Here is a 23685-nt window from a genome sequence, read left to right as displayed (position 1 = left end):
TGGAGAGCTCTGCTGGAGGTGCCAGTCCTGCGGCTGTTCCCAAAGGCAGCAGCAGAGGCTTTCCAGAAAACCCCTCGCTGCTGGCCCAGGGTTTCCCCGCTTTATCAAAGCTCCTTCTATATTGGGGAGAAAAAGGCCGGTTTGTTCAGCGGCGTCCTGCTCGCACAACCCGGCAGCGAGCGAGGGAGATCCTTCTGGTAATGAGCTGGCCACAAAAGGGGGGGAAAAAAAAAGCTGTCATTGAAGATTTTTCCTTTGGTGATAGAGTCATTAAAAACAACACATGATTCCTGGGCCAGCAGGGATCTTTTGCAGCCAAAACAGAGCCGAGATGTGCTGCGTTCCCACAGCCCCTGATGACTCCTCTGAAGATCAAGGCAGTGCCGCTGCTCCTGGGCATTCCTCGCACAGGAACTGGGCATGGAGCAGCCAGGGGATGATGGAGGAGGGTCATGCATGGTTTCATCCACAGCTTTCCCCCTCTTTTTTCCCTTCAGCATCAGGGTATCGGGTTGGATGTCTCTTTTTGCATGGATTTTGCATGGATACGGATGCCCTGATCTGTAGCCACAGCAGAGATAGAGCCAAAGGGTGAATGGGAAGGACCTGGAGAAGTGGCCCTCAGCTCCATGACCAGTGCCAGGTGACACTGGGGGCTCCCATTTCTGAGAAATCAAACAACAGAACACAAACTCCACATTAACTAAACCCCAAGGAAAGCTTCTGCCTGCAAATCCACTGGCCAGAGATGGGGTTGTTCAGCCTGGAGAAGGCTCTGGAGACACCTGAAAGCCCCTTCCAGTACCTAAAGGGGGTTTATCAAAAGGAAAGACTTTTTACAGGGGGAAATAGTCATAGGTCAACGGGGAATGGTTTTGAACCAAAAATGGAGATATTTAGATCAAAAGTTAGGAAGAAATTCTTGGCTGGGAGGGTGGGAGGCCCTGGCACAGGTTGCCCAGAGAAGCTGTGGCTGCCCCCAGATCCCTGTCCAGGGCCAAGTTGGAGGGGCTTGGAAAAACCTGGGATAGTGGGAGGTGTCCCTGCCCATGGCAGAGGGTGGAACGAGATCATCTGAAAGATCCCTCCCAACCCCAAAGCCTCCTGTGATTCTGTGATTTACAGCATTTGCTCTCACCTCCCCTAAAAGAGGCATCATTTAGATAAAACCCCTCCAGGAGCCTGTTTGTTTTAAGCCAGACTCACAGCAGGATGAGGTTTGTGAGCTGAGCCCAGGGTAAGGAGGCTTTTTTGGCATCCTCCTGAGGATGCTGCAGAGCCCAGCCCTCGGAGCTGCTGGGGGTTTAGGGACAGTTCAGTCAAGCGCTGTTCCTAGAGCTGAAACATTCTACAGTAGAAAGGGGAGGGGAAAAGAAAAAAAACCAAACCAACCCCCAAACCAAACCACCAACTGTGGCATTTACTAATAAAGCTCCTGAGGAATATTTTTAGCTATGATTTAACGTTGTGTTGTTGCACTTTGCTGTGAAGCCTCCTGGCAGTTGCCTTTGGCGGAGCTCGCAGAGGAGGAGCCGCAGATGGGCTGGAGGAGAGCGGGGGCAGCGCTTCCCGGTGGGACACAGGTCACTGCTCCAGCCCTGGAGCTGTGCACGGGACCAGATCTCTCCCTGCTTTGGCAGGAGGGACTGACCCTTCCCCAGCTCCACCCAAATCTGTTCCTGCAAAAATCCCCCTGTGCCAACCCGGCGCTGAGAGATCTCCGCTCACAGCCCTGAGCTGATATCCTGGGGATCCTGATGGTATCCTGGGGATCCTGATATCCTGGGGATCCTGATATCCTGGGGATCCTGATGTCCTGGGGATCCTGATACGATATCCTGGGGATCCTGATATCCTGGGGATCCTGATATGATATCCTGGGGATCCTGATGATATCCTGGGGATCCTGATATGATATCCTGGGGATCCTGATATCCTGGGGATCCTGATATGATATCCTGGGGATCCTGATATCCTGGGGATCCTGATATCCTGGGGATCCTGATATGATATCCTGGGGATCCTGATGATATCCTGGGGATCCTGATATCCTGGGTGCCAAAACCACCATCCCACACCCTGGGATTTCCAGCCCCTGAGGCATTTTTCCACCTGATGCTGCCTCTCAGTGGGGCTGGGATGCTTTCCACAGCCCCAGAGAGTTTGTAAAGCTGGGCTCCTTTGGGATGCAGAGGTCTCAAGAAAGGGGCAGCCAGTGGCATTGCTTCTCCCATGCCCACCAGCCCTCAGTGCCACCCAAATAAAATGATAACATTTATAAATAAAATCACACCCAAATAGAATGACACAAATAAAATTGTTTACCTGAGAATTTACTCTCACTGAAGCCCAGCCCTCTGCTTTATTCTGAGCGAGGGGAACACTTGGGACCCGGCAGTTTTAATATATTTAATGAACCTTTGGACAGCAGCTCTGGAGCAGCAATCACCATCCCAGGGAGCAGTGACATTTGTCATGCTGGGGGTGTTCTCAGGCCTTTGGGCTGGCAGCAGATGAAGAAGTGGTGGCAGATGCATTTTGTAAATGAGAGCAACGAGTCCTTGCAGTGCAGCTCACACTCCATTTTGTGGGAAGTAAATCAGCAGATCTGGCCCAGCTCTCCCAGGCAGGTTTTCCCCTGCACCACAAAGAGCCACCTGCATGGTTTTTCCTGGCTGAATTTCTCCTGAGACAACGAAACTTTGGTCCCTGTAGGCTCCAGGCTCTGCTCTCCTCATGGCCCACGCTGGTGGGAAAGCAGTTTAGGGTCACCTCAGCCATGAGGTGGCTGCTGGTGGCCTCTCTGTCCTCTGCAGGTTTGTCCTGTTGCTCTTTGGACTGTCCCACGCTGTGGCAGAGCTCCACAAATTGCCACCTCGAGAACCTGCTGCTTTCACACCCACCACCTATTTCTGTCTGCTCAGAAGCATCACACACCCCCAGATCCTCCCCAGCCCTCTTCTGTACCACATCCATCCTGCCAAACTCCACAGGACGAGCTCCTTCAGGCACCTACAAGCCCCACTGAGAGTCAGCTCTGCCTCTTGTGCTTTCCCTGACTTCAGATTCAGGGGTTCTGCTGCTCCTTTCACAGTTTCAGGTCTGCTTTGTGCCTCCCTCCTGACCTTCCTCACCTCTCCATTCCAAGGGTTCTGCACCAAAACGGGGTCCTGAGCAGCCACCACGAGATTTGGCACTCCTTGCTTGTTTAGTATTCACTTACAAACTTTTTTGTTCAAGATTAATTGATTTTTCAACATATCTCTTGTTTTTTTCACTACTTTGGCTCCTGGCATCCAACCAAAGATTTGCAGCCTTGCAAAAGCCTCCAGTTCCTGGCAGTGTCTGCTCCTCAGGGCTCAGAAGGACCCTGGGAAGCCCAAATTGGGAAAGAGCTTCGATTGCAAGGGCTGAGCAAAGAGAGAGCCCCAAAGCTTGGCCTAGAGCTGAGCTTAGTGCTGGGCTGACCTTAACTCCCAGTTTTGAGGTGTTTGCTTCACCATTGTCCCCAAATCCAAGCTCAGGGTTTTTCCTGGCTGGCTGACACAGAGTGAAGGAGGTTTCCCTCATTCCTGCTGCTCCATGCACCACCCAATTCCATCAGAAATATTGGAGGTGCCTTGACTTGCAGCTGGTGATGGACACTAACCCTAACCCTAGGACACCAAGCAGGGCTGCAGGTGTTGGGCACTGACCAACCCCAAAAATCTGTCACAGGGATTAACCAGCACCTGAGAAACCTGTGCTCAGCACCCCAGAGCACACCTGCTCCTTCAGGGCATTTTGGATCTTCCCACAGGGTTGTAAATCACAGCCCAGTGGGAGAGAGTGGGTCTGAGGGCAGGGAAGGGATGAAAAGCTGTTGCAAAGGATGTAAGGAGCAATGGCTGGACACAAAACTCCTTTGTTTGGACCCTCTCACAAAACCAGAGCTGATTTTCTGCCCCCATGAACCCCAAGGATCCAAACTGCCAGATGCCTGAGGTGAGGGATAACATCTGGAAGGAGCCAGCTGGAGGGGTCAGCAGCTGCAGATCACACCCCCAGCCTGGTCTGCAGGGATTGAGGCAGCCCTAATTGCCCAGAATCCCTGCTCTGGGTTTGGGATGCTGCTGGCAGTTTGTTCCTTGGGGGAAATCAGCATCTTAGGGCACAATAAACAGCTCCTTTCTGCCTCATGTCCTCCCCTGCCTGGTCACCTCAGCTGGATGTGATTCCTTCCCATGCTCCACCACTGGCTTTGGGAAGCAGATGGGAAGGGGGTGAGTGTCTCCCCTCACCTGTGGCATTTCCCAGTATGAGATTTAAAGCTATTGGCTCTTTCCAGCCACAGGGAAAAGCTGAGTGATGGGACAATCCCCACAGTGTGCCTGAAACCTGAACCAGCTGCTCCCATTTCTCCTGCCTTCACCCTCCAAGAAATTCCTGCTGAGTTTGTGGCTCCCATTTTCCTCCTCCTGCATCCTGACACCGGCCTCCCACTGAGGGCTCCTGGCTTCCACTCAGGACACAGCGAAATCCCACAGGTTTTAGTCCATCTAAATGATCCTAGAGCCTGCACCCAGACCATCCCTGCCCTTGGGAGCCTTTTCCTGACAGTCTGAGGAAAAGATTTTACCACTCAAAATCACCCCCTCGAAGTCTTGAAGTACCAGCAAGAGCAGGAGCAGCGCTGGGCACAGTTCAGCATCCCCTTCAGTGCTCAGGATTTGTGTGCAGCCTCTTGGAGGTGTGAGCAGGATGTGCCAGTGAGGATAGAAATGGAGCTGGCCTCTCTGGAGTCACGTTTAGCCCATCCCCACCAGGAGAACTGTGCTCCCACGAGTCAGGACAGGCCTAGAGATGACAGGTTTTAGGTGAGAAGTTGGGATTTCAAGGCAGAAGTCAGAGGTTTGGTGCTGTTGGTGTGGCAGGTTGAGAGAGCACTTGTCAGGGGATGGGGCTGTCCTGATCACTGTGCTCCATTAATTGGGGGGGGGTTGGAAAAAACTTCTGTGGTTTGGTCAAAATTACCTTTACAGGCATAAAAATTCACCCAACTCCTCCTTGGTTTATTCTGCTGCAAGCTCTGAGTCTTGTTCGGCCTCTTTGGGGTGAGATTAAAGCGATTTTCCTCCTCCAGGGATGCTCTCCCATGGCACAATCTCAAATGCTGCCATCACACCCCTCGCCCGCTTTCTGCCTCTCTTCCAATCTGTCCCTGCTGGGCAGTTTCAAACCAAAAATCCCTTTTTCTTTCCTTCATCCTGCCCCAGGATCCCCGTGGGAGCTGTGGGCTCAGGTGGCCCCAGTTCCCCCTGTGCAGGGCCAAGAAATCCCGGGTGCCCGTGGCCGTGGCCCCAAAGGATGCTGAGAATGGCTCTTTGTTCCCTGTTTTTAATTGCTGGCCCCAGGCAGCTCATTAAGGGCTGTGCCCTGTGCCCTCCCGTCCCTGCAGCCCTGCGACGTGCCAGGGAGAGCAGATTTTGGGGTGACACCTAAAACCAGCTCGGGGTGAAGCTTTACCCAGCCTGGAGAGCTCGGGGGTACCCAGAAAAGGGGGGGTTGGAATGGCCAGAGCAGACATCCAGAGCCTCCCCTGCAAACTCTGGCACACAGGAACAAACAGCCGGCACAAATCTTGAATTTTGGGAGGCGGGGACACCGCCGCATCCATCAGCTGTGGCTGTGGGAAGCGCTGGAGGATGCTCTGAGCCCGGAGCATCTCACAGAGCCTGCGGAGGGTCCAGGAGCGGGGTCCTTCCCACTGCACCCCACCCCACAAACCTCAGGAAAAGGCTTCGGGCTCCTTCATGGAGGAGAGAGCTTGAATTTGCATTTGAAAACAGCGGAGGAGCCGCTGCTGCTGCTGGCCGGGTGCTATCAATGGGAAACTGTTCCGTCTGACGCTGCCGGGGCCAAAAAATGTGAGCTCTGCAGATTGCTGGCTCCGACCTCGGCCATCAATGGGAGCTGCTTTTCCTTCGCTGCCAAAGTTCTGTTGGAATTTGGGGCGGGTGGGGAGTGCTCGGGGGGATTCTGCTCTCTGGGAATGCTGCTGGTGCTCTCTGGTCCTTTCCAGCCCAGCCATCAGCTTGTCTTTGCTTTGAGCCGTGTCCCAGCCCCAGGAGACACCACCCTGGATAAGAAATGCTCATTTTTCGCCCCTTTTCCCAGCCTGTTTCCCACCATTCCCCCTTTACATCGGCGGGGTGCCCTGTCCCCAGCACCCCACACCCCACGGTGCCCATCCTTCATCCTCCCCTGCGTCCCGGGGGTGCCCTCAGTGGGGATGAGGCTTTGGGTGTGGGTGTTTCCCCACATCTCCTCAAACCCTGTAGGAAATGAACCATCCCCACTTCGGGGGTGGGACAGGGGAGCAGGGGACACCCAAAAATGCAGGGGAGACACCCAAAAGTGCTGGGAAGGGGCACTCAAAGGTGTTGTAGGGCACACACAGGAACTATGGGGGCACCCAGGGATGCTGGGGTCACCCAAAGATGCTTTGGGGGCACACAGGAGCTATGGGGACACCCAGAAATGCTGTGGGGTTCACCCAAAGATGCAGTGGGGACACACACAGGAGCTGTGAGGGCACACAGGAGCTATGGGGACACCCAGAAATGCTATGGGGTCACCCAAAGATGCAGTGGGGACACACACAGGAGCTGTGAGGGCACCCAGGGATGCTGGAGATCACTCAAAGATGCAGTGGGGGTACCCAGGGATGCTGTGGGGGCATACAGAAGCTATGGGGACACCCAGAAATGCTGTGGGGTTCACCCAAAGATGCTGTGGGGGCACACAGGAGCTATGGGGACACCCAGAAATGCTGTGGGGTTCACCCAAAGATGCTGTGGGAGCACACAGGAGCTATGGGGACACCCAGAAATGCTGTGGGGTTCACCCAAAGATGCTTTGGGGGCACACAGGAGCTATGGGGACACCCAGAAATGCTGTGGGGGCATCCAAAGATGCAGTGGGGGCACACAGAGGAGCTGTGGGGACACCCAGAAATGCTGTAGGGTCACCCAAAGATGCTGTAGGGCACACACAGGAGCTGTGGGGACAGCCAGGGACGCTGTGGGGGCCGTGCAGGGAGCTGGGATGAGCTGGCCACAGCAGCTTGTCTCAGTGTAGTGTGTGCACAAATCAAACCCTGGAGAGCCTGCAGTGAGCTGGAAATAATGGCATTACAAGCGCTTCCTTGCTTCTGTTTGGGCTGGATGAGGCTTTTCGGGGCCAGCTGAAGGGCTGCAGCACAGGGGAGTTTGATTTGAGCACAGCTCTGGGAAGTGAGTGGGACAGGACACGGTGGCACAAAGGTAGGGACAAAGCCCTCACCTCCACCCTGGCACCCCTGTGCCCACCAGCACCCCAAGGTTTGCACCCCCAGAGCATCCCCTGCTTGGAAAAGTCCTGCTGCACCTGCCATACCCCAGCGTGGGCAGGCAGAACCTCCTGGGCAGGAAATGGGGAGTGTGGGGGGAACAAGGAAGTGGTGAAAGTTGTGTGTTTCCATTTTCCCTTTGTCCTTTTCCCAGGAGAGGCGTGAGGGCTCGCCATGCCGCTGGTGAAGAGGAACATCGAGCCCCGGCACCTGTGCCGGGGGGCCCTTCCCGATGGGGTGACGAGTGAGCTGGAGTGTGTCACCAACAGCACGCTGGCTGCCATCATCAAACAGCTGGGCAGCCTCAGTAAGTCATGGCACAGCAGCCCTGGGGTGGGATGCCACTGGGATGGCACTGGGACGGCACTGGGATGGCACTGGGATGGCACTGGGATGCCCCAGTCACTCCCACCAGTCCCAAACACACAGAAACAGGGGTTGTGTGAGAGCCCTGTGGGCTGCAGCCGCTCCTGATCCACTGGGAATTATCCAGCTTGTTGAGAATAGGAGGATGCTCAAGGCCAAGCTCAAACTGGGGACTTGGTGGCATTTTGAGAGCCTTTTTCCTCCCACAGCTGGTCTGTGCAGTGGGGGACAGAAAGCCTTCAGGAGCCCCTTGCTTCTCCACTTGGCCAGAAATAGGAAGGTCAAGCAAAGGTTTAAAATACTCCAAGCTATTCTTTTTCAAGCTAGAGCTTTTTGAGAAAAAGAGGTCTCTATCAAAGGTCTCAATCCTCAGCTGTCCTCCTGCCCTGGGTCTGATCTTCAGAAAAGGGGCAGATGAGAGAACTGCACACAGCAGTGTGAAGGTTTAACAGAGGCAACCTATTTCATCCTGAATATCCACTGAAAATAGAGAGAAAAGCTACTCAGGGTCTTTTGCACACCTCCAGAAGTAGATTCTGCTCTAAAATACTCCCAGAAAAAGAAACCTGGGATTCTGGGAGCTGCTGGAAGTGCAGTGGCTCCCATGAGCAGCACCAATGTCTGCTCAGGCCTCCTAGTTCAGGGGAAAATGGGAAGGGGAATAGGACCAAGCTGGTGAATGCTCTGAGGAGGTTTTAAAAGTTCCCTGATCTTGGGAACTGTTTAAAAGGTGGGATTGAAGGAAACCCTGAGGATCTGGGGGGATGGGATGGGATGGGATGGGATGGGATGGGATGGGATGGGATGGGATGGGATGGGATGGGATGGGATGGGATGGGATGGGACAGGTGCTGTAGCCTGCAGGTATCAGGAATGGTCTGCCAGACACCTTGCTCAGCTCCATGATAGGAATAACCCTAATAAAAAGCTAATTAATCCTAAATAAATAACCCTAAATAAATAAGCTGTTGTAGGGATGAGAGATGAAAGATGCAGCAAAAGAACTGATAAAACAAATTGCAGATTGCCGCTGCTGTGGCATTGTCCTCACTGCCCTGCTCTTGGCTTTCTACCTGGGCTGGATTTCCCCAGGCCGGGCTGTGTGATGGTCACTTTTTTGGGCTGATCTATCCTGATGGATCCAAGGGCTTTTTGGGGCACTGGGAATGTTCTGTGTCCCTGTGGGTGCTGCTCTCACTGGAAAGGGGTGATCATTTGGGCTCCCCTTTGGGAGAGGGTGAGGCTCAGCTCGTGGGGAGAGCAGCCCATGATGGTGGGGTGGTCCAGGGGATGGGCTGAGCTGGGTGAGCCACCCGCCATGGTGACCCCTGCGTTGTCCCCTGCCAGGCAGGCACGCCGAGGACATCTTTGGAGAGCTGTTCAACGAAGCCAACAGCTTCTACATGCGGATGAACTCGCTGCAGGAGAGGGTGGACCTGCTGGTCATCAAGGTGACGCAGCTGGACTCCACCGTGGAGGAAGGTGAGGGGCTGCTTTGGGGTGGGGTCCAGACGTGCTCTCGGGATTGCTCGGCGGGCTGAGGCTGCCCTCACATCCCTCGTCCTTCCTGTGCCCCCCAGTTTCGCTGCAGGACATCAACATGAGGAAAGCCTTCAAGAGCTCCACGGTGCAGAACCAGCAGGTCGTGTCCCGCAACTCCATCCCCAACCCGGTGATGGAGATGTACCAGCGCTGCGACAAACCCCCGCCGCTCAACATCCTCACGCCCTACAGGTACGGGGCACTGCGCCTCCCGGGGCTCCCAGGGGTCCTTCCCATGGAAGGATCAGGTGTGCCCTCCATTTGCAGCTGGATATTTCCAGCTGTTGGATGCTTGGAATGCGTGTCCACACCCTGCGGGTGGCATTGGATGTGTTTGTAGTGGGGCAACAGATCGTGGTCATGATCGTAGCAAAGCCCTTGGGAAGGGGAACAGGGGGTCTTCTCCGGGGGCTGGTAACCCTCTCTCCCCCCTTCCCAACCCCCAGGGATGACAAGAAGGACGGCCTCAAATTCTACACCGACCCCTCCTACTTCTTCAACTTATGGAAGGAGAAGATGCTGCAGGCGACAGAAGACAAGAGGAAGGAGAAGCGCAGGCAGAAGGTGGGTGGGGGCAGGTGGGGGACCAGGGGGCTGGAGCTGGGGGTGCTCGGGTCCTGGGGACAGCCACCTCCTGCTGCATCCTTCGTGCTCCCCTCCCCTGCTTCGAGTGCATCTCCCAGGGCTGGGTGATGCTCCCCAGGGACTGCTCCTGGTCCAGAGGAGCTGGGCTGGAGGTGGAGCCGTGACTTTGTGTTCCTACAGGAGCAGCGGCTGGTGGAGGACTCCACCCGGGAGGTGAAGAAAGTGAGGAAAGCCCGCAACCGGCGCCTGGAGTGGAACATGATGGCGTATGATAAAGAGTTCCGGCCGGATAACAGGTTCTCACCATCCCCCTATCACATGGCGTCATCGGAAGGATCACTGTCCCCAGATAATAGGCAGGTTCTACCTCCTACACCTTCAGCTCACGCCTCTCCTTTGCTTTGCTCTTCCTCTCCGTCGTCGCGGGGTCGTGTTGCCCACAGCAGGGTCGGGGTGCTCAGCCACAGACATGTGGTAGCTTCATGGATAGCTGGTGTCCCCAGGGTGTCACCCCGGACCTCAGGAGGAGCCTTGGCACTGGGATAAACCCGGAGCGCTTTCCGTTTTGTAGCTCAGGGAAGAGAGCAGCTCAGCTTTGTTGTGTCCTCGTCCCCTCTGCTCTCACTCTGCTGTCTTGTACATCGATATTTTCGTGGCCTTGCCTTGTTGTCTCAACCCCAAAACCGTCCCAACCCCACACCCTCCAGAGCCCCCTCAGGAGTCCAACAGGCTTTTCCTGTGCCGCAGATCCTACGCGTCGGACGCTGCCGACCACTCCTACCCGGCCAGCCCCAACCACCCCGCGCAGCTGCTGGCCCCAGCGGCCCACCTGGCCCCGGTGGAGCACAAGGAGGGGGTGCTGGCGGCCACCAACCCCCCGGAGCACGTGTTCCGACCGGCCACGGGCAGCCGGCAGAACAGCCTGACCCGCCTGCAGCAGCCCCACGCGCCGCCGCCCCCCGAGGCCGTCCTCAACGGGCCCAGACCCCACCTAGTCAAGGATTACGGGTAAAGCTTCAGCCTGCTCGCTGTCCCAGGGAAGGGAGGCTTGGTGGGGGTGTGAGTCTCCCCCATTTCTGGGCTGGTGGAGCAGGGAGAGCTCTCCTCTGCAGCTCTCGTGGTCCAAAAGTGCTGGTGGGACTCAAGGCCAAATCAGGAGCGCTTTTGGGGTAACGTCATCCCAGATAAAGGGGCAGGGTGGATGGAGGGTTTTCCCCTGGGGTGTTTCCCGCTTTGCACCACTGCATAGCCCATAGCCCACTCCACCAGCAGAGACCTCCACCGCCGTTCTGACCTTGGGACAGAGCTTTTATTGGGGTTCAGAGCAAACCAAGCTGGAGCGGAGACAGTTGGGTGCTGGGATGGGTGATGGGATAGGTGATGGGATGGGTGATGGATGGTGGGACGAGTGATGGGATTGGTGCTGGAATGGGTGATGGATTCTGGGATAGGTGATGGGTGCTGGGATGGGTGATGGATTCTGGGATGGGTGATGGGTTCTGGGATGGGATATGGGTTCTGGGATTGATGATGGAATAGGTGATGGGTGCTGGGATGGGTGATGGGTGCTGGGATGGGATATGGGTGCTGGGATGGGTGATGGGTGCCATCCTTCAGTCAGCAGTGCCCTGGCAGCCAGGAGGGCCAGGTGTGCCCTATAGGGCATCAGGCCCAGCAGCACCAGCCAGGCAAGGCAGTAGATTGTCCTGCTCTGGGGCAGCCTCACATCAAATATTGTGGTTAGTTCTGGGCACCACAATATAGAGAAGACATTAGAGAGTGTCCAAAGGAGGCTGTGAAGATGGTGAAAGGCTTTGAGGAGAAGCCGTGTGAGAAGTGGTTAAGGGCATTTGATGTGTTCAGCTGGAGAAGAGGAGACTGAGGGGAGACATCACCGCAGTCCACAAGTTCTTGGGGGAAGCAGAGGGGCAGATGCTGATCTCTTCTTTGTGCTACCAGTGACAGGACCCGAGGGAATGGCCTGAAGCTGTGTCAGAGGAGCTTTAGGTTGGATATCAGGAAAAGATTCTTCCCTCAGAGGGTCGTGGGGCACTGAGCAGGTGTGACAGCACCAAAGCTCCAGGAGGGTTTGGACGAAGCTCTCAGGGATGCGCAGGGTGCAGGGATGGCGCCGTGCAGGGCCCAGAGACGGACTGGACGATCCCTGTGGCTCCGTTCTAGCTCAGCCCCATCCCTCCGTGTGTGATTGTCGTGGCACTGACCCCTCTGCCCCCCGTTGCAGCCCGCAGCCGGTGCCCATGGCCGAGTACTTCGTGCCGCCCGCCCCGCCGCCGCCGCCGCCCGTCATCCCATCGGCACAGACCGCCTTCGACAGCCCCATCTCGGCTCCCCCAGCGCTGGCCCCCGGCTCGGCCGCAGCCCCTTCCTACGCCCCTTCACCGCCCCCCGCTCCCCCCGGCCCTTACTCGGCGTCCCCACCGCAGAGCGGCCCCATGGGACCCCCGGTGGCCCCTCCGCCCCCTCCGCCCGGGCCGCCCGCCGTGTCCTCCTCCCCGGCGCACTCCGCATCGCCGCCCGCAGCCGAGCCCCGCAAACCGCAGGTGCCGCTGATGCCCATGAGCGACGCCCGCAGCGATCTGCTGGCAGCCATCCGCAGGGGTGAGCGCCGGGACAGAGCCGGTTCGGTGGCACCGAGGGCAGGGTGAGCCCGGTGCTGGCTGAGGAGGGGTGAAATGCAGGGTAGAGCTGGGGGATGCGTGGCTGGAGGTGGAGTGAAGCCCCGCGGATTGCTGGCAGCTCTCCTGCAGGGCTGTAGTGGTTGATGTGCTCCAGGGTGTCTCGTGTTTCCCTTTCCTGTAAATCTCCAGGTCAAATGGTAGATTTAACCTTCTGGAAGGTTCAATGTCTTCAGGCTGAGTGGAAGCAGAGGAGGAGCTTTATTCTATGATGCAGCTTTGTAATCATACGTATTCATAAAGTCCTAGAATGATTTGGGTGGGAAGGGAACTTAAAGCTCACCCCATTCCATGCCCTGCTGTGAGCAGGAACACTTCCCACTATCCCAGGCTGCTCAAGCCTCGTCTACCCTGGCCTTGGACACTTCCAGGGATCCAGGGGCAGCCACAGCTTCTCTGGGCACCCTGTGCCAGGGCCTCCTCACCCTCCCAGGGAACAGTTCCTTCCTGACATCCAATCTGAGCCTATTTTCTCTCAGTTTACAGCCATTCCCTCTCATCCTACCAATCCTATCCTATTATCCCGCACAACCTTGTAACCACCAGGGCAGCAGCCCCCTTCTCTCAGCCAACACTTCATAACTGAGTTGGGGGGGTGCTCCACATCAGCTGCACTCCCCCTAAAGCCTTCCCCCCTTTCCCTCAGGAATCCAACTCCGGAAAGTCCAGGAGCAGTGGGAGCAAGAGGCCAAAAAAGAGCCCGTGGGCAATGACGTGGCGACCATCCTGTCGCGCCGGATCGCGGTGGAGTACAGCGAGTCCGACGACGACTCCGAGCTGGACGATAACGAGTGGTCGGACTGAGGGCCCCGGGCTGGGCTGGCTCGGAGCTCCCGGCTCCGTTCCAGGTGTGTATAGAGGCACCTTCCCCAACGTCGCCCCGCTCGGGCAGGAGCTTTGCTTTTACACTATGTCCAAAACCCTTCGGGCAGCAGCAGCAGCAGCAGCACTGGTAGGATACACCTCGGAGGCAGTGAGACCAGAAATTAGCGGCACCTTCACAGTTAATGACTTCCAAAATTCTCTGAAGGCAGGTTAATAGGATTACTCCAGGTTTACACCTGGAGCAAGAGCGGAGAGTGGCCCTGAGTGTGCTTTGCGAGAGAAGGGAGCCCCAGAGGCAGCAGTGCTTTTTTCAGCTTAATGTTAATTGTGCTAATGAGAAGCTCCTGGAGAAGAAGCCTTGTTTACACAGCTGGTGCCACCACGGGAGCGCAGGGCTGGCCGTGTGGCCTTGGGGACACTCTGCTGCTGGTGGTGGTTTTGGGGTCAGGCAGCTCCAAAAGCTGCGTGTGGGCAGGAGCCTCCCTCCCTACGCCACGTTTCGTACGGTTACACCACTGTGTGGTTCCTCCCTGGAAAATCATGGAATGCTTTGGGTTGGAAGGCTCCTTTAAAGCCCATTTAGTCCAGCTAGAGCTGGGACACCTTCCCCTAGAGCAGGTTGTGTGAGCAGCCCGAGGTGACCTCGGTGACCTTCCCTGTATCCATGCTCAGAGCTGGTTTTCCAGGAAGGCAAGGCTGGTGTGGCTGGCAGGGAGACACAGCCTCGGCCAGGCTTGTCCTGCCTTTTCCAGAAAAGGAGTAGAGGTGTCCAGGGAGCTTCCCCAAGCCCAGCTCTCCTTGGCCTTAGCGTGACACCGTTTCAGTGTTATCTGGGAAAAAGTGAATCAGACAATCTGCTGCTTTCAGGTAAACTCTCAACTTGCACTTTGCAGCCCCACAAGCTGTGCCTGTACAGCTGAGATCAGCTCAGACCCAGGCACCGATTCCCCCTTCCTGATCCTGCTCCGTCCCCTGTCCCACATTTGGATGGAGGAGCTGGGTGAGCAGGCCCCTATTTCAGCACTGAAAATACCTGTTTTCCCACCAAAACAGAGTGTGATCCGTGGCAGAATTTTCACAGAGCTACAAAGGGAGGAGGCACAGAGGAAGGCAGAGCAGAAGGGGTGGGAAATACTGGAAATATCACAGGTAGGTGTGGAAACCTGCAGAGAGCTGGGAGAGGTTTCCCACCTGTGGAAAATGGGCTGGGACCAGCTGTGGATTGGCCAGTGTGATGTCCCCAGACCCCCTCTTGTGTCCCCCTATTCCACAAGTCCCTGAATGAGGAAAGCCTGAGCTCTGTGCCAAATTCCCTTCCTCTCCCAGTAGCCCTGTGGGTGATGGCTACTTCAGCAGGATCTTGATGATGGAGAAGCAGCCAGACCTCTAAAAGAGGTGGGAGGATATGGCTGAGAGCCAAATGCTGATCCTTAAATTCCACAGAATCCTAGAATGGTTTGGGATAAAAGGGACCTTAAAAACCACCTCATTCCAACCCCCTGCCAAGGGCAGGGACACCTTCCCCTAGACCAGGTTGCTGATTTCCTGGGAGATGCTGGTGTTGTCCCAAACTTCTGCTCATCTGCCCCCAGTGACAAACCCCTCATGGCCAGATGTGGTGAATCCTCTGCCCAGCTGCTGGGAAACGCCCCCAGGAGCTCTCCCTTCTCTCAATTGGCACAGAAATGGTCTCTTGTCCCTTGGATGTGACACCTTGCACACCTCCACACCCGGGCTGTGGCGCCAAGTGAGCTTGAGCAGGGGTGCAGAATGGATTTGGGGTGTGGGAGAGGGCAAGGCAAGAAGCAGCAGAGCAACAGGATACGTGGAATAACTCACCTGCAAAACACAAGGAGCAGGAGTGAGCAGAAGAGGCAGGGAGACACCGTGCCCTACAGGTGGCCAGGAAATTCCTGGTGCTCACTGGGAGCTCTTGGTTCTGAGGTTGATGCTCTGAGATGCAGGGAAATGGCTGCAAGAGCTTTTTACAGAGAGCCCCTGCAATGGCCAGGACCTGCTTTCCTTGGGAAGGCAGCTGGGGTTTGGCCTGGAGCAGGTTCAGAAGGATGCAGTGTCAAAATTCAGGGCAGTATTTGAGGTGATGCTCCTGGTGGAGCGTTATTGACGTAGATACAATCACAAAACTGTAAGCGAAGGGAAATTTGCTTTATTTGGGTAATTTAGGGAGAGGAACAGCCCTTTGTGAGAGAGGGAAAAGAGCAGGGGCTGGTGGAGCTGCTCTTATCTGTTGCAGAGGTCGAGGGGCTGCAGAGCCACTGTGGGGACCCAGAGGAGCTGAGGAGTCCCATGGGCCCCAGGAAAGGGCTCAGGGACACACAGGACTGGCTGATCCCATGGCTCTGCCCCTGTCCCAGTTCTGCAGGGCTGAGCCAGTCCTGGTGGGAGCTGGAGAGGAGCCCAGTGCCCCTAAAAGATCAGGTCCCTTCTTGTCATGCACCAGTTGCTCTGTGTGTGTCACATGGGACCGTGGTAACTGGGGCAGGACTCCACGGGTGTGTGGCAGCTCAGGGCTGTCCCTGGGGCCTCCCACTGCCCTGTCCCCTCACAGACCCTGTGCTGGGACTGGCAGCTGCCAGGATTGGGGCCATTGTGATCATAGGAAGGTTGGAAGGGACCCTAAAGGTGATTTAGGTCACTCAGGCCACATCTGCAGAGCAGCTGCACAGCCTGGGGGGGCAGGAAAGGCTCACCCCCATTTCCTCACATCTTTATGTTCCCACACCGTGTCCCCATGGGGCATCCCAGCCATCCCAGCACATCCTCACCCCTCCTGTTCTGCTGGAGGAAATCCCCTGACTACACAAACCCAGTTCACATTCTCAGCTCCAAGCCAGCAGCAGCACCAGGACCTCCCAGCCCTGCTGGGAACATCAGCATCCCCTTCTTCCAGGGACCAGAACCCCTGTGGAAACCCTAAAGCCATCCTGATAGCAGCAGTGGGATCCCCCACCCTCATCCCAGAGAGGTGTCTGGGGGAGCTGGTGGAGAAGGAGCCTCAGGGTGGGTTTGGACGCCCATTTCTGCTCTGCCCATGGCTCTCCCCACCCCTCCCAACAGCACCACGAGGCAGACAAACCCCAGGAGTCATTCCAGTGGGAAAAGACCTCCAGGATCTCCAAGCTGGAGCATTAATGCCACATGGTGGCACTGAGAGCCCCAATCCCATCCTCAGTGCCTTCACCTGAGGGACTCAACCGCTCTTGACCACCTTTTTTTGAGGCAGATTCACCTGGTTTTTGCTCAGGTGACCTTTGAAATCTGACAGAAGTGGCACCAATTCCTTGTCTGCTCTGGGCTGGTGCTGCTGGGATTGTGCCACTCTAATTAACACTGTCTGGCTGCCCCACATGCTGCACACCCAGAATTTTGTACATATGTGCCTATTTCTGTACGTTCTCCCCAAAGTAGGCCATGCTGTGTTACACAACCTGAAATGCTCAAATCCTCATGTGGGCTGATATAAAAGTGAATATTTAAATATTTTATCTAGCTTGGCAGACATTAAAAAATGCAATCCAGGTCACAGATGATTGAATTTCCCCCCCTCTCAAGAGCACCAGAATTGGGCTGAGGAGATTCTCCTGTACATTAAGGTATCGTGTTCCCTGCTAAAATATAGCAGTGGCATTTCATTGCCAAAGGATAATCACAGAGTGCCAAACATTTAATGAGTCCAACTGATCTCCTGAGAGCTCCTTTTTCCTTCTGCTTCCCTCTACTTGCCAATTTATGGGCATAGATTAAAAATAATAAATATGGCTGTCATCAGGGGGTGGGGGAAATATCAAATATCCCATGTCCATGCAAATGGGCTGGAGTCAGTGGAACAGTAAATTTTGAGCCATTTTGGTTCTGCTTGGAGGTATTAATGGAAGGCTGCCGTCCTTGAGGTCCATCAGGAACCTCTTGGACATCCCAGGTGGATCTGGGAAGGGACTTTTCAGGAGCACAGTGCACCTGTGGTGCTGCAGGGGGTGCGAGGCTGGTCCTGCTCAGGTTTCTGGAGGTTGGTGGGAGCCCTGCAGAGTGCACTGCTGGCACTGCTCTCTGTGTCCCCCTGGCTCAGGGTGGCCTCTGCAGCTGCCTGGAGCTGCTGGTGGCTCTAAAAGTGTCCTGAAGGAAGAATGGATTGGGAACGTTCTCATTTCTAATTTGCCACCCAGGGAAGAGACTGAGAGAGGAGCAATCATCCCACCCCACGAGAGCTCCTGCCTTTGCAGCTGTTTCATCTCGGGAAGGTTTTACTCCTGTGACAAACTTCAGGCTGAGCTTGGCTTCTTCAGAGAGCTCTTTCCACAGAAGAGCCCTCAAATTTCCTCCCAGCCACTTTTCCACCTCTCTCTCCCTTTCCAGACACCCAACAGCCCCAAGAGAAGCTTTGCAGACTCCCCTGAGCCTGAATTAACACCTCAGCTTTAATGACAAGTGGAAGTTTTGCTTGGAGGGAGGCAGGCTGTAGCACTGGAGGTGGGATTTTGGAGGGTGCATCCCAGAGGTCCCCAGCTGGCAGGAATTCTGTGCCAATTCCTTCTGGATGGAGCAGGGATGGCCATGGGAAGCACTCCCCACCGTGGGATGCTGGCAAGGGGAGCCCAGGCTGTTCCTTTCACCGAGATCCCTGTGTTTTCCTGTAGTAGTAGTTATTTAGGGGTAAGGTTTCCACAGCTGGAATGTCACTTTACAGATAAAAAAAAGAAATAAAATAAAATAAAAGTAAGGGCAAGGAGTCTGTCCTGAGGAGTTTACAGTCTACAGCAAAGACCATGTAACCTGCACTGCACTTTAGAAGCCTCAAATGCTCACTCACCCATGAATTCCCCCTCAAATGGGGACTGTTGTCCCTTCCTTAGGTGCCCCCTGAGCAGCACCACCACCAGGTCCCCCTGCTGGTGACAGCGCTGGGGCTCTCCTGCCCCTCCATCCCCCACGCTGAAGTGCCTGAGCCAAGTCCAGGAGAGCCAAGCCAGGCTGGGTTTGTCCCTGAGCAGCTCCCTGTGTCCCCAGGAGTGCCCTTCCCCAGCCCCAACACAGCTGTGCTCTCTGGGGTGACACAAATGGGGTGGGAATGGTCCTGGGAGCATCACTGCAGCCACCTGGTGACCCTCAGGGCTGCCACCAACCCCTGTGACAGCCTCTGGAAAACACCTGCAGACACTTAGAACCCAAAGCTAGGCTTTGAAGTAGTTCAGTCTTTCTGAGAATCAAAGGGGTTGTTTGTTTTTGTGTGTGTGGATCTGATTTTTCTTGGACAAGTCCCAGGTTTTCTAGGCTCACTCTCCCAAGCTCCACCTTCTCTGGGTGAAAAAATGTGCCTGTATTTTGCTGGTGGAGGGGGAAAAAAACCCCAAAAAACAAACCTAACCCCACAGTTAAGGACTTCAGGGAGGAGCTGTTTGCCCCCAAAGCCCTCAGAGCTGTGCCCACAGGCAGGGTGGGATGTCCCCAGGAGATGTCACCATGGTGCTGCTGGTGTCACCAAGGCTGGGCTCCTGCTGAGGGAGAGCCCCAGGCAAAAGCTGAGTGGAAAAAAGGTCCCCAGAAGACAGAGTTGATGTGAAATCACCCAAATTGGTGTCTGAATCACAGACTGCCAGGAGCCTGAGGCCATGTTTCACCCTCCCCTGGGCATCTCCCAGCAGGGATCTTCCCACAGGTGCCCCTCACTCTTCCCAGGAGCAGGATTAAACCTCTTGCTGGTGGTTGTGAGCCCAAATGGGTGTGAAAGGAGCCTTTTCCCACTGTGGTGATGCCAGGGGACAGGGCTGGCCCCAGGAGGGATTTTCAGCTCAGTGATAATTCCAGCTCTGGGTTCTGTATAAGGTGAAGGGTTCTGAGAGGAGAAAATGAGGCAGGAAGAAATCAGCTCAGCATTTTAGGTTCACATCAGCCTGCACAGAGAAAACCTCACTCAGGTCAAACCCTGTGCAAAGCCACAAAGGGCAGTGAGGGGAATAAATCTGTTCTCCAGCTCACCCTGGGGCTGAGCTGTGGCAGGAGGAGCTGAGTCAGGCCTCAGGGAAAAGCTTTCTGGAGGTGAGGATGGAGAAATTCAGGTCACAGAGGCTCTGAGGAGGCTTTGAGGAGCCAGAGAGAAGCTGGTGACCTTGTGTGGAGCCAGGGAGTGGTGGAGGTGCCCACAGGGCATTCCTGGCACGTTTCTAATTCTCCCTCATCCTCTCCTTGTCCTGGTGGGTTACATCCCCCAGCAGCCAGGGCAGCTGCTTCTGCTCCCCCTTGCTTTTGGTGTTGACCCTCCAATAAAATAAAGATAAAAAGTCCTAATAAGCACATTTAAAAAGTGCTAATAAGCACCTGAGAGGGAAGGATGTGAACTCACAGCTGTTTCTGCTCTATTTCAATATTTAAAAGGCAGCAGCTTCTCTGGACCATTCATGATCCACAGACTGTAGTGAGTAAGCTGTTAAGGTGGACAATTTAAAAATTTACCCTTTGATTTGGGGTAGCTCAGTTGAGAAATCTAAAAATAATTTTTTTTTAAAAAAAAAGTAAATCTAAAAATAAACAACAACAACAAAAAAAAAAAAAAAAAAAAAAAGAAAAAAACACCACAAAACTAAAAAGCAAACAAACAATTCACACGTGATTTCCAGAAGGATAAACTGTTCCCTTTCCTTCCCTCAGACCTCCAGGGAAGGTCAGACACAGCAGCACTTCCCAGTCAATCAGCAACAGAACGAAGCAGGTGCCACCAGAACCACTTCCAAAAATCCCAGGAAAGCTGTGTTTTAGGAGAAGCAATAATCACATCCCCCTCAATGCAGCAAGGAGAGGGTCTCCTGCCACTGTAGGAGGTGGTTTTATCCCTGGGGGTCCCTCCCCAGCTCAAGGGTTTCAAATCCCATCGATTTTCATCCCTTTCTGGTGCTGGTGCAATCCTGATGCCTCAGCTGGCATCGCTGACTCCATGGAAAATCACTTCTCGCCATGGAAAAGCCACAGAAATCCTGTGTTAAAAAGGAAGAGGACTTGAGGTGAGGGACAATCCTGTGATACCTGTGGGGAGCTGGTGATTTCCTGCTGGCAGCAGGAGCAGAGCCCTGCCAGCTCTCCAAAAATCACAGCCATGAGCATCAGCGCTGCTCCCCCTCCAAATTTCATTTTCCTCTGGGATGTTTGGGCTCTGTCTGCAGTTCTGGCCAGTTCTCCACGAGCAGGGCTGCTCTTTCTGGTGACTTTTGTCTTGGGTCAGAGCAGATCAGGTAAAGAGATCAGATCATGGAAGCCCAGAATTGTTTGGATCCCAGTCTGGTTTCCACCCCCTGCCACGGGCAGGGACACTTTCCATGAGACCAGCTCGCCCTGAGTCCCACCCAACCTGCTCAAATCCCCACCAATTTTAAAAAAACCTTTTATTCAAAATGTGTTTTTAGGACCTTTTGGGGCTGATGGCTCCTCACCTTAATGGACTCCCTTGATTTTGGGGCTGCCTGGCTGGTTGGGGGGATCTGAAGCGGGGTGTGAGTTTGGGGTGATGCTGAGCTGTGCTGGCACCTTCCTCCCCTCTGCTTTCAGCTGTGCCCTGCCACACAGAGGGCTTGGATCCAGAATTCCTGCTGGGAGCACCACGGGGCCAGGGCAGCTCCTTATGACACAAAGTGCCTTTCCTGGAGCTCCCTCTGGCACTGCCAGGGAGCCTCCTGGGGTGGGTGATGTTGCTGTGCTGGGAATGGGCAGAGCTCACCTGGGCTGCAAACCTGGAGCTGCCCAGACCCCAAACCTGGAGCTGCCCAGACCCCAAACCTGGAGCTGCCCAGACCCCAAAACTGGAGCTGCCCAGACCCCAAACCTGGAGCTGCTCAGACCCCAAACCTGGAGCTGCTCAGACACCAAACCTGGAGCTGCCCAGACCCCAAACCTGGAGCTGCCCAGACCCCAAAACTGGAGCTGCCCAGACCCCAAACCTGGAGCTGCCCAGACCCCAAACCTGGAGCTGCTCAGACACCAAACCTGGAGCTGCCCAGACCCCAAACCTGGAGCTGCCCAGACCCCAAACCTGGAGCTGCCCAGACCCCAAACCTGGAGCTGCTCAGATCCCAGGGGATCCTCTGGGATCCCTCCCTCCACGGGAGTGGCTTGGGGAGCAGTTTTCACTCCAGTCCTGGCCAGCCCAAGGAAAGCTGCTCCAGAGGCACGGGAGCAGTTCCCAGAGGACGTGGGAGGTGTGGGGAGGACACAAACCCCGTCACCACTTGGCTGTGGGATATGCACGTGCTGCTGCCATGGGGCAAGCATTCAGGAGAGCCTTCCTCCTCCTCCTCCTCCTCCTCCTCTTCCTCCTCCTCCTCCTCTTCCTCCTCCTCGTCCTCCTCCTCCTGCTGCTGGGACAATGCCAGCTGCTGCAGCAGGACAGGAGCCATCTCCTTCCAGTTTTCCATCCTCTTTCCAGCCAGCAGGAGCACAAACACCTCTGGCTGAGGCCAGGTGCTGTAGGGGAGTTATTTTGGAGGGAATTGCAGGCGGGTGAGGATCATCCCCTGTGCCCTGTGGATCAAGGCACCTCAAACCCTCCCCAAACCCAAACTCTGAGCTCAGGAGACCTCCTGGAGCAGGGGGGCACCAATCCTCCCAAACCAGAGCATCCAGCTCCACATGGGCGTTTTAAAAGCAATTTTCTCCCCTTTTGGCACCGAGTGATCACACACAGAGCCCAGAGCAGGGCTTGGGCTGCTCTTTGTGGAGCTTGGCCCCAGCTCTGCAGGCAGGGGTGGCACAGAGGGGACAGGAACACCCCAACGCTCCTGCAAAAGGCTCCTTTTTCAATCACAGCAGAAGAATGACTCCATCTCCTTAGATTTGCTGGTAGAAAGAGCTGGTGGGAGGCAGGCACCTTCCCAAGGGAGGGCCACCCATTCCAGGTTCCCATGATTATCAAGGAAGGAGATTCCCATGATTCTCAAGGAAGGAGATGTTCGCTGTCTGGTGGGGTCTTTAGCCATGTGCACTTAGTCAGTAGGTGAGTAGATGTTGCTGCCCGTGTCTATCTCCCCTACCCAGTTGCTACGTGTGAACAAGTGTATTTCTCCCCAGTGTTGTGGGTTCTGCCTGTGGTGACACGAGGATGGAAAAGGCAGGGATGACCTCGAGCTTCCTTCTGTACAGGGTAGAGAGGAAACCTGGATCGATCCGAGGCACCGCTTGTAACTACATTTGTTCAAGAAATGTCATCTTAACCCCAAACTGTTGACACTTTATGCATGTGCTAATTAAATTTAAAAGAAAAAAAAAAAGGGATTAATAAAAAAATTAATAAAGATTTTAAGAGGTTACAGTAGATCGGGGTTTGGCTTTTTGTTGGCTTGTCCTTTGCTGTGAGTTAATCAGCCCTGTGATGCTCCCTCCTCTGTTAGAGGCTGGGGCACAGAAGGAGCAGCAGAAAGCTGTGATCTCTCTAAAAGCCTTCATTTGGAGAATCAAACCCTCAAAGATCAATTAATTCCCTGGGATATTTAATCCCTGACTGCCTGGGTTATCAGGGAAAGCTCTGTCTGTGCTTGGAGGCTCCGAGCAGCAGGAGCAGCTCCTTCCCAACCCCTCCCTGGCTCCAGCAGTTCTTGTCCTCATCCAGCTCCTCCTGATCCCAGGGGAAACACAGACCCCCAGTGAGGGAAAGCAGAAATAAATATAACATTCTACATATATAAATATTGTACATATAAATGAATATAATATCTGAAATAAAAACACAGACACACAGAGCATGGCACATACCTGGGACAGCAGCCCAGATCTTCAAAGGTTTTAATTTTACCACCCCCACCCACCCCCCCATTTTTGGATATCCTCTTGACAAATCACTTGAACAGTTTTATTTACAGTAATAAAAATAAATTACTCTTACAGATGAATGTATAATATTATACACAATAGAGATACAGTGCAATAACAGCATTGATTTGTTTTCACTCGGTCATAAAGTGCATCGAAGGGGCTTGATTTAACCATAATTGAATGATAACTGTACATTTTCCTTTGAGATCCAGTTTCCCAGCCAAGTTAAAAGGCTCTGACAGCACTGACAGCAGAAGCAGGCGCTGTCCTGATTGCTGTGGGATGGCCTCGTTCCTGGGGAATCAGGTGGGACGGGAGGCAGGGAATGGGGATGATTGAATCCCATCCTGGCTGAGCCCAGGGTGAGCACAGAGCGGGATTTTCCTGCTGGAAAACTCATCCCTGCTGAGGGCTGGAGGATTCCCTTTCCAGGGAGGATGCTCTGACCTGCCCCCAAGGGCCACCAGCCCAGTCCTTGTTCTAAAAGCAAGG

The 23685-nt window shown here is 54.8% G+C and overlaps 1 protein-coding gene across 1 annotated transcript; it reads left to right on the top strand.

Moving 5' to 3' along the window:
* The first annotated feature begins 518 nt into the window (after positions 1–518).
* On the top strand, positions 519–22693 carry LOC131583485 (actin-binding protein WASF3-like). Its single transcript, XM_058847635.1, has 10 exons — positions 519–591; positions 7524–7676; positions 9083–9217; positions 9316–9469; positions 9724–9841; positions 10043–10218; positions 10610–10870; positions 12105–12481; positions 13205–13406; positions 22525–22693. The coding sequence occupies exons 2-9, from the start codon at positions 7544–7546 to the stop codon at positions 13360–13362; spliced, it is 1512 nt and encodes a 503-aa protein (XP_058703618.1). The 5' UTR covers positions 519–591; positions 7524–7543; the 3' UTR covers positions 13363–13406; positions 22525–22693.
* Positions 22694–23685: the final 992 nt, after the last annotated feature.

This window comes from Poecile atricapillus, chromosome 12 (genome assembly GCF_030490865.1).
Source record: "Poecile atricapillus isolate bPoeAtr1 chromosome 12, bPoeAtr1.hap1, whole genome shotgun sequence".
Lineage (NCBI taxonomy): Eukaryota > Metazoa > Chordata > Aves > Passeriformes > Paridae > Poecile > Poecile atricapillus.
This window is presented reverse-complemented; position numbering and strand designations above follow the sequence as displayed.